Raw genomic sequence first — 11,079 nt, 5'->3', positions numbered from 1 at the left:
GTCAAACAATTTCCAACCAATCGGAGGTGTCGACTGCAGACATTCGGTGTTAAATAAAATATGTTCTTAATAAAATATGTTGGTTTTTTTTTAATTTGCAAAATGGCCATATTTGGAAGAGACGGTGGATTTATTAGCTAATGTGAGCTACTTTCAAACAGACTCACTGCTCAGCAGCATCCAGTCAAAATCCTTGAATTTCACTGTGCACCTAAACTGGAGCTCAGACGTCTTGGAGAGTCTGCTCGTACAATTAACAACATTATTATTATTGTGGTCAGATAGCAGCATTAAAAATGCTACATGCAGGGATTTCAGGTTATGGTACCCTGCTGTGGACACTTCTGCTGAATGTGACACTGACAACTAAAACACTATTAAAGTCCTCTAAACATTTACCTATTAATTGATTAATTTAGCCTGGTATGAAAGGGCACGAGGGACCTCTCCATCAGCAGAAAAAGCTGTAAACGTATGGGAAGTACTAATTGTATGCCTCCTTCAAGCTATCCAGTGGACTGGAGTCTTTGCCGGGCTGATTCTTGCTGATGTAATCCACTAATTCTCACAGTCTTTAACAGAGATGTTCAGCTCAGCCTCTCTCCGAATATCTTTTATACCGGTCATGTGACCAGTAAAACTGATACTGAGGTTTTCTTTGTCCTTGGACTTGTTTAATTAAATCAATCCCTTATCGGGCTCTGGATTGTAGTTTGAGCAAAGACAACATGTAAAAAAAGGTTTTTGTGGTTTTCCTGTTTGAACTGACAGTTTTCTTCCACCTTCACATGACCTTTAATCTCCGACTTTAATCCAGTTTTCAATTTTTATAATGTGTTTTTTCCCTCATGTTAGTTTATATTTATAGTTTGACATCTGGGCTCTTTTTATGTGAACACCTGTCACTGCTGGTTTAAATAAAGGTTGAAAGGCTCAAATGCAGTGTGCCAGTTTAACTATGAACACAAATGAAATGTTTGAATACAGTTTGTTGATATTCAAATCTTCACTTTAAAAAAGAGAGTAGTAAAAACATGAGATTATAAAACAAGTTAAACTGTGTCACATCTTCAAACACCTGATTACAGGAAGGAAAACACGCCCGTCTCCTACTGAAAACACAAAAACATTTACTTTCTGGGGTTTCCTTGTCTGGACGATTGTGTTTTTGTGTGTTGATGTGTGTACAAAGTAATTCACCTGGAAAAGCTGCTGCACACCTTTGTACAGATGTGGACAAAGTGGAACCTGAAATTTAATTCTTCTCTGGTTTTCAGGACCTGGACCCTGATCCAGGAAGCTGGATCAGCTAAAACTCTGAGTTTCTTAAGCCTGACTCTCCATCTTTGTAACGGAGAGCTCTGGAAATGTAATCTGATTACATTTACAGTAAATGTAATCCGATTACTTTTACTGCAGATTCCACATTTACATCCCTGTGATCAGTCATTTATCAGGCTGATCAGTGAATGATTATTGGTCACTATGATGGACAAATGTTGGATCTTCGTGTGAATATCTCAGTAAAAATGGATAGCTGAAATGACTTTCTAAACCAGACGAGTTTAACGAAGCAGCTGCTGAAAGTAACAAGTGTAATCTAAAGGTAATCTGGTTACATTTCGTGTTCACAGACAGATCTACCCATGTCAATGACTGTTAAACAACATTTTAAAGGTTCAAAGTCTGGAAGTCACCCGAATCGGTCTCGGCACGTGACCCAAAATCACCCAGAAGGAATCATAGGCTCACACACAGGAAGTTTTCCAAAAACTTTTATTTTGTAGAAAAACAAATAAACAAAAAACCCATCACAGTGTGTGTTTGTGTGTGTGAGTGCACTTATGTTGGTTTGGTGAGCAGCTGGCTGGAGAAGTCGTACAAATCTTTGTTCATTTTTTTCAGAGTCTGAACTTCTTCTTCGAGCTCAGCGATTCTAACCTTCGTGTTCTCGCAATCACCAAACACCGACTGAAAACACAAACAAAAACAAGCAATTACACATCACAGAAAAAAAACAAAACAATCTCTGTCATCTGTCTCCAAACATCGTCCTCTGCTCAACGAGCTCACTTTTTCCCGTCCCTTTAAATACAATACATGACTGGCTCCGCACCAGATGATCCTGCCGCTAGGAGGTGTTTGCCCCTATTATGATCATCAACAGTACCAACAGTAACTGTAACTTCAACATGCTTTCTTTCTAGCGGCCACTCACTAGGGGGTGAAAGTTGTGGTTCTAAAAAGACTCCGTCCTGACATCAAGTTTCAATCAAGTTTAATTTGTAACTCTTTCAAAATGGAGGGTTTTGCTGTACACTCGTTGGCTGACGACTTGTAATTGACAGGTTGTGAACCAGTCTGTCACAGTCAGAACCTCCCATTAATCACCACATTTGGGTTGAAAACACGATGACGTTGGCAGCAGACACGCTCATAACGAAGCTTCAAAGTGCTAATGATTGACAGCTGCTGTGTCACGTTGGTTACAAGCTAAAAATTAGCATTTTGGTTAAAGATGACCACGACTTCTTCCAGGGATGCCACAGACACCAGCCAAGAAACATGATTTCTGATCATCCTATGATGGACTAAGGTGGGAAAATATTTACCCAGCAAACAGTAAATACTGTTATCTTATTGGCTGGGTTGAGCTGGACCCTAATTGATCTCCATATTACTTGCTGTTCCTAGAGTATTTAAAAGTAGACTGGGAAGCAGAGCCTTTAGTTTTCAAGCCCTTCTTCTATGGAACCAGCTTCCAGTTTGGATTCAGGAGAGAGACACACTATCTCTACTTATAGGATTAGGCTTCAAACTTTTCTTTTTCCTAAAGCATATAGTTAGGACTGAATCAGGTGTTTATACACCTCTCTGCATTAAACCATTAGTTATAATTAATCTCTGGCTCTCTTCCACAGTGTGTCTTTGTCCTGTCTCCTCCCCTCACCTCAACAGGTTGCAGCAGATGTCCACCCCAGCTTGAGCCTGGTTCTGGTGGAGGTTCCTTCTCCTTAAAATAGTTTTTCCTTCCCACTGTCACCAAAGCACTTGCTCATAGGGGGTCAATATGATTGGTGGGGTATTCTGTTTTCTTTAAATTATAGTAGGGTCTTTACATTACAATATAGAGCACCATGAGGTAGGGGTGTGCAATATATCAAGTTTTTCCACATACAATGGTTAAAGCGGCTTTATTGTAACCATCGAGTATAAATTGCCACGGCAATATTAAGCTGTCTGCATATAATTCACTGAGATTTTTTTCCTCACACAAGCTGCCAATGCATCATTAACCCCCACCCCACCCCAAGATTTTCTACCTGCCACACTGGGCTGAGCATGCGCATTAATATACTACCAGACAGGGAAAAATATAGCGACAGCTGGAGTTTCAGACTCGCTGTCATTTGGATTTCACAAGGACAATGCTGCACAAAATGCAGTAATTTGCAAAAACATGCCGTAAAACTACACAGGTCAACAATTTTATTTCTTTTTTTTTTTTTGCAATCATCAGAAACCACAAAACACTTTTCTAAACTGTTTTTTCATGCTGATTTCAGGTCTGCTTTCAAATTTTTTTCAGTTACATCAGCCAGATAATTTTGAATTATAAGTAATATTAGTTTGCAATGGACCTTCAGACAGTTTTTATTAAACAGGCACCAATCAAGCAACTGTTTCAATATTTTCAGTCAGATAGGCGCGCACTGTGGCATAGATATGATGATCAGTGGCAGTCAGCTACCATGGTTTCTTCAAAAAATCCTTAGCATATGATTTTCTTGTGCACACTGTGTCTGGATTGTCAGGGTACAGCGTCCAGCAGTAGTCGGCCATCATGCTCTCATTCCAGAAACCTTAGTAGCGACGCTCCATTAACTGCATGTCCTGATGAAAATGCTCTCCCTGTTCATCACTCACCATGGCAAGATTTTCTGGAAAGAACTCGAGGCCTGAGTGCAGGAAGTGTATTTATTTTCAATGACATGCGACAGCCCAGTTTCTGGTAGGAATCAAGCAGAAGCTGAACTCCTTCCATGTATGCAGAAAACTTGTGGATGCCCAGAAAGCTTTTGCAGAGCCACTTCAATTCCTCCCAAGCTTTGAACTCAGCTGTTGAGAGAGATTGTTTGAAGCCTTCATTCTGCAAAATGGACTTGATCTGTGGACCTATAAATAAACCTTCATTCATTTTTGCACCGCTTATGTTTGGAAACTTTTCAGTGGGGTGATGAAAACTGCATGCATTCCCTTGGCCTATAGCCTCGACAAGATTCTTCATCAAGCCTAGCTTGATATGGAGAAGCGGCAAAAATATTTTACGCGGCTCAACCATAGGCAGAAACTCGATACTGCTTTTTCCTGGCTCATAGGCATCTCGTGGCTGCCAGTCACCCTTGACATAATGTTCCGCATGACAATGGCACATTGAGCCGTCAGTTGTGAAGAACGCTGTCAAGTTATGACTTCAACTATGACTGTAGTGAGTTACAGTAACACCCTTGGCAAACAAATGCTTCTGCTTAAGCTTCGAAGCAAGAAGTTCTGCTTTGTCTTTCGATAGATTTAGATCACGAACGAGATAGTTTAGCTCTGCTTGTTTAAAAGTCTCTGGTTCTGAATCTTCATCAGCCAGAACAGATCTGATGGCTCTGGATTGTAACCAGAGGCACCTTGACCGTTTCCTCGTCACCTTCTACAGAAGCGAATCCATCATGTGGCAGCACAGGAACAGGCCTTATTGCAGAATCCAGGCTGGTGTAGACAATTTTGTGCTTATTTTTGAATGAGAATGCTGTTGTATTCACACGGCAAAAATAGCAATTGTTGAGATGATCTCGTGGTTCCTTCCACACCATCGGGATTGCAAATGGCATTGCTGACTTTCACAGATTTAGCCAGTGCTGCAGTCCATTGGAACAACTGTTGCAGATGACATGTTGAGCCCAAGATTTATCCTGGTCACCCAGAGGGCAGCCAAAGTACAATTTGTACATCTTCTTAAGGTCTATAGTAATCGGGAGACATGCTTTTGTCTTGAATGAACCACACACATAAGAGCAACTGTCTGGATGATTAATACAATCTAGGCACGGTAACAACTGAAATCAATTGCAATTAATGCCGTATGTAACATAAAACACAGGGAACTGTCGTTAAATCTGGTTACATGCTTAGGCTAATTATACCAACTATTATGCAATATATAACTAGCATTATCACAAAAGCTGTACGTGCTAGGGAAAAACTAAACACAGATTTGAAATCAGCATGAAAAACACTACAAAACCCAGTGTAGTCCAAAATGAAGACTGTTTAAAACTGTGCACACACAAAGAAAACCAGCTTTGATACCTGTAATTGCTCTTGGTCAGTCGTTTTTATACTGACTGTCTAGACTTTTGTTTCTGTTGATCATTATATTTTTTTATTTTACAAATTTTAAATGTTATAAGCACAAAAGTTTGTTTTATTTTTACTCGTGAATTCTTGTGTTTGTTAAAAGGTCTAATGTTGACCACCGAAAGGGACTTAACTGTCACAGGATTGTCATCTGTTAAAAACCTCTTTGTATAACGGATGGTTAAAAAACATAGTTAAATAAAACATTTTAATACAAAAAATATGAATGGAAAATATGAAACCACTGAATTGTTGATTTGAATGAGTGTACCTATGCAGTGTTAGGCACTATATGGTTGATAATAACATTTGTTTTTGTAGGTTATTTAAACATATCAATATATATAACGTGCAAATAAGATTTTCCTCATATCGCCGACCACTACCTTGAGGTGAGTGTTGTTGTGATTTGGCGCTGTATAAATAAAACTGAATTGCACTGAGGCAGTCTCAGAGTCTGAACTTTGACCCCACGCTCCAGACACACACAGGGCTGACCAATAGAGCTGCCTTCTTCACACCATCTCCGACCACCATTGCTATCAATAATCAATAAGACTGACAGGAATGTCAGGCTCACAGTCAGTTTGTCTCTGACCCTTGGCCAGTTAAAACTGTGGGATTGTCAGAGGATGCAAACCAACACTCGACGAAACCTCGCCCCCTCTCACCTTGTCAGTCACGGCGTTCATCAGCGAGTTCAGCGTGTCGGCTTTCTGCAGGTACGTTTCCTCCTCCTCCTGTAAACAAACGGGCAGACCTCTTCAAAGTAAAACCTGCGATGTATCAGCTTTAAGTGAGATGTGCAGATTGTCACTTCAAAATAAAACTGAAATCTTCCACCATAATTACAAAAATAATTTAGCAATAAAATGTAGCACTGCTGTGTGAATCTGGTGATAATGATGAAAACATCTAAAAATTTTATGTCTTGAGAGCTGATCAATTAAACGATGTTAAACACTCCAAACAGGACTGACGATGTTAGCAGGCACGCTGGTGACAGAGCACTCTGACCTGTCAGGCAATCAAAGCTGTAAATATTGATATTATTGCTTACCCACTGAGCAAACACACGCATTTTTCAAACACATCGTCATTACAGCAGAGAGTGTGTGTCTCAGCCTCATTAGCATAAACTGCTCTGAGGATGCTTATGAAAGTTTCCCTCTCATTGTGTATGCATTTGTGCGTGTCTATGTCACCTTCCTCCTTCAGAGGGATCGATGTGTTTGAGCTGCAGCTTCATGTTTTATTTAAACGTTTCCTCAAATTGTGTTTGATCTTTCCATCTTTACGTTCAGCCTTCACCTGCACAGCTCCTTCGTTCACCCGTGTGTGTGTGTGTGTGTTCATTTCTACCCTGTCATGTCAGAATTTCTTGTTGTTGTGGCTCCCATCTATGAAAATAAACTGCTCAGACATTCATTTGGTTTTTACTTCCGTAAACAGGAAGCTCAATTATGGAAGACACAAGGAAGAAAGGCAGCACTCACCTGTGTGTGGAGCCTGAGGCGGACACACACCTCCCCCGGCTCACCGCCGTCGCTCTCGGAGGCATGCAGGTGTCGGCTGAAGCGTGGCAGAGGGACGGCGGGCCGACTGTCAGGCAGGAACATGTTAGCGGGAGCTGGCGTGATGATGGCGTTTGTCACTGGCCCTAAACACACAAACAGGAAGTGATGTCGCGGTGCTCAGGAAGTGTCGTTTGTGGATGGAGAGACATAATCACTACAGAAGAAATTTTGCTTCCTGTGTAAATTCCACAACACGCATGATCCTCTGCTAACCCCACATCGCTCATGACATCATCAGCTCATTAACCATTAGGTCATAGGTATGAACAGTAACCGGCCAATCAGGGGCCAACTGACCAGAGACATTAGCTGAATGACAATGACCCCTAAGGTGATGAGTGCACGTGAGTTTCCTCTGTGATTCACGGGTGTAAATGGCGACATGTCCAGGGTGAATGTCGCCTCTTGCCCCATGGCAGCTGGGATAGGCTCCGCCCCGCTGGGGTGATAAAGATGATGTAGGGAGCTCCTGAAGGTCAAAACTGTTTCTTCTTCTTTCGTGATAGCTCCACGGTGTTGTTTAAATAAAGCTGTTTGTTTTTGAATAACATTGAAGCCCATGTTTACATCACTTCCTGTCATCTTGGCTTTCAAGAACATATCAGTCTCTTAGATGAAACAGGAAGCAAGTCAGTGATGTCATGTAACCAGGCTGAAACTGTACCGACCTGAAACATGCAAATGATGACAGGCTGCAGATTAAAAAGCCACTTAGGTGAAACAAAATTAGGGTTTTTTGCTTACTTGTTTTGTAACCTTTAACATTTTTTGGTGCGTTGGTTCTATTACACGTCTGCAGAGGCCAAGCCTACACTTGAAGCCATTGAGGTTTTCGTTGGCGGGAGTGACGCGATGCCGCTGTTATTCCACTTCCAGCAGTTGTATTTGTTGTTCCACAGTTCTCTTTATCCAACATCATTTATCATAACAGCGTCACAATCTGTTTTCTCCTTCCGAATAACAACACCTGGAGCTAATTATGTGTATCTACCTTAAATACATTCACATAAACACACCATACCATAAAACAAAAAAGGTGACCCCTAGCGGCAGACGTAAGGTAACAACTAGGGCTGGGCCATATCATACCGTTCACGGTAATACCGGTAAAATGTCGGGCAACGATAAGAAAATGAAATATCACGATAGAATATGGGTAAAACGCCCATGCGCAGTGCCTTTGTTTTCATACGCACATGGCGGAAAAAGCGTGCCGGAAACAGAGAATGAGAAGGGCAAAAGTGGATCGTTGAATGAAACAGATGAAACAGAACTGGTTTGTAAAAATGCTGCAACTTCAGTGGTGTGGAACGTTCCACACCACTGGTTTAGCTTTTGTCCGTCAGATAAACAACAAAGTACTATTTTTGGTAGAGCATGCAAGCAGGCCGTCGTTATTACCGTGTTTTTTGGAAAATATGGCACACTTGAAATCAATCCTTTGATTTTTCTGAAAATCGCCAGTGCCCCTTATAATCCCGTGTGCCCTTGTATGAATTCTGGTTGTGTTTACTGACCTCAAAACGATTTTCTGTGGTACACGGCGCTCAAAAATCTGTCAAATGTTTTAGTACGACTTTGCTAAGCTACGAAGTCGCACTGCTTGATGGATTGTCGGAGCATTACGGCTATCGTAGGCAGGAGCCTCGCGGAGTAATACGTACTGTGCTTCAACATAAACAAAAACGCACTGTTGGTTTCCTGCACGTGCTCAGTTCTTATCTACTGATGTTCGTTGGTCTGCCCTCAGCAGCTCCTTCGGCTGATAAAACCTTAATTGTCCTGCAGTGTTTCCTCATTCGGCACACTGACAGAACCTCTCTCGAGCACCAGAACAGAACAAGAAGAGACGAGTGGGCCTGACCTGACTATCTGACCATCAAACATTCATTACATCAGCCTCATCAGATGTGCCTGCCTGAAGTTAGCTTAAACTTTTACACACAGCCTCATTGACAGACCAGGACTTCACCTCCACCACCTGATTGCATACTGTATGTCAGCTCCTCTGGGACTAACACAATATCAACATGTGTTGACCCATAACCAATACGTACTGACGACCATCAGTTTTTGATCACACCCAAACAAACCTCTTCTGTCACAAAGGCCTTGGCTCGTGTGACAGAAGAGGATGCTGGAGAGGGAAGATGGAGGCAGATCATCCTTCCCTGAAGGGAGCATGAGAAAGGAGGAGGAGGAGAAGAAGCTGTCCACTGTCACTTGACGTTTCCATCACAGGTGCCTTTGATTTGGTGTTCTACAAATGAAGAGTATTAAAAACTGAAAATAGAGCAAAGTGTCTGAGTTTGTGAAGGACATTCAGAGAAACTCGTGTGAAATATTAAAGTTCTTCTGGTTCATCAGTAAAATATTCAAGCTGCTGCACTCAAGTCACATTAGGAGGAGCTGATGGACATCAACAGATGGCGATCACCTCAATAACACATGACTGCTTCTGCGCTCTGCAGCAGGGGCAAGCTCACTTTGTTCCTAAAAGCTGCCAGGCCACATGACCTACATGATCATTTATCAATGAGACTCATGAAGCAGACGGGATTATTAAGATCCCGAAATTCATCACGATTCGGATTAGCACCAGGTAAATCACACCACTGATGTGTTTGGTCCTGATGAACGCTACCTGTGACAGGTTCTCTGTCAGGCATGTCTGACCTCAAGTTTTCAGACCGCGGCTAATTTTGCCGCGATCGCTGTGTCAGTCCCTCAGACAGCTGCGGTCTGCACCAACACGTTCAGGTGTTTTTGTGGGAAGAATGGAAACAGGAGGATCTGCGTGTGATTAACCCGAGCGCGTTCTGTCAGTCGTAAATGTCTCTGAAATGTGGCGCAGATGAATGAAAATCATGGAATTTTCCAGACCAATGTCCAGTCAGGGCCCGCCGTGAAGCAGTTAAATAATCCAATCATCATCACTGGCAAAAACAACTGAGGTCAAAACATTCAGCGGTCAAAGGTTAAATAACAAGGTCCATGGTGGCTCTCCTCCACCTATTGAAGATTCCTCTGGCTGCTGATTGAGACAAGGACACTGTGTGTGTGCGTGAGAGAGAGTGAGAGAACAAGTTTAAAGTGCCATCTGTAACCACGGTGACCACGGGTCCTCTGAGAAACTGTCCCACTGCAACTCATCAACCTGTCATCAACGCTCGTCCATCAGCTGCAACAGCCAATCAGGTCAGGACAAACACAGGAGTTGGAATGGCACCTTTAATCTCCTCTGCTTCCTTTACTTGCAGCCAATCAAAAGGAGCGGCTCTGAGCGAGGCGTGCTCCATCAGTAAATCTGCCGCCACGCTGACACGCTGCCAGACTCATTTCACGCCAACAGAAGCTCCAAACCGCAGCGCGTGGGAGCGGATTTACTGCATCTGCCTCCACCTTCAGCCCTCCATAACAGCCGTCTGCACCTCCACCTCACCGCTCTGTATTCACTCCGCCTTCAGCGCCTCAGCTCACTGTCACTCTAACTTCCTGTCTGGGGACTTTTAAAATTAATTTCCCTGAGATTAGCTCGAGGATCTGTTTAAGAGTCTGAAGGATGACAAATCGCTCGGGAGACGACAAAGCATCTGAGCTGACTGACACGCCTGAGCCCCGAAACAGGAAGTGGCTCATTTACACACAGAAAGAAACAAGTGAGCTGACCTCACCTGTTCACTCTAAACAGCTTTTTTTATTACCTGTACTCAGGTAGCAGCTTCACCTCTAGCAGCCGCTTCACCGTGCTCCTCGCTGTGAGACCAGCTGGCGGCAGCGTCTTTCAAAGGTTAATGTGAAACTGGTCCGACTGCAGCAGCTGCTGAAGATGTTTTATCTGCTCAGAAAACAGTTTACAGCAGACTGAAGACCACGGCCGTGTGACCACGACTCAGAGTCTGTTCACCTGAAGGTTTCCCATGAGGAGTTGAGCCACGCCCACCACGCCCCCTCCCCACTAGAGCAAATCTTATGCTTAGCAATTCTGAAATCTACCCACCCATCCATCCCGCCATCCATCAACTTTTCCATTGTCCACCTCCTTAAACTCTGATGCATGCAGCGTGCTGCCCCAGCTTCAGATGTTCAAAAT

The 11,079-nt window shown here is 42.8% G+C and overlaps 1 protein-coding gene across 1 annotated transcript in view; it reads right to left on the bottom strand.

The window, feature by feature from the left end:
• Positions 1 to 1,791: 1,791 nt before the first annotated feature.
• The window catches only part of wdr18 (WD repeat domain 18), a 20,123-nt gene continuing 10,835 nt past the window's right edge, over positions 1,792 to 11,079 (bottom strand). Inside the window, exons 8-10 of the mRNA XM_005732388.1 lie at positions 6,906 to 7,069; positions 6,081 to 6,149; positions 1,792 to 1,971 (exon numbers count right to left, since the gene is read on the bottom strand). Of these exons, the coding sequence (XP_005732445.1) occupies positions 1,843 to 1,971; positions 6,081 to 6,149; positions 6,906 to 7,069 (362 nt within the window). The 3' untranslated portion in view covers positions 1,792 to 1,842. The remainder of the gene's footprint in view (positions 1,972 to 6,080; positions 6,150 to 6,905; positions 7,070 to 11,079) is intronic.

This window comes from Pundamilia nyererei, unplaced genomic scaffold (assembly GCF_000239375.1).
Source record: "Pundamilia nyererei isolate P.nyererei 1_Seehausen unplaced genomic scaffold, PunNye1.0 scaffold00046, whole genome shotgun sequence".
Lineage (NCBI taxonomy): Eukaryota > Metazoa > Chordata > Actinopteri > Cichliformes > Cichlidae > Pundamilia > Pundamilia nyererei.
Note: the sequence above shows the minus strand (reverse complement) of the source record. Positions and strands in the feature narration are given on the sequence as shown.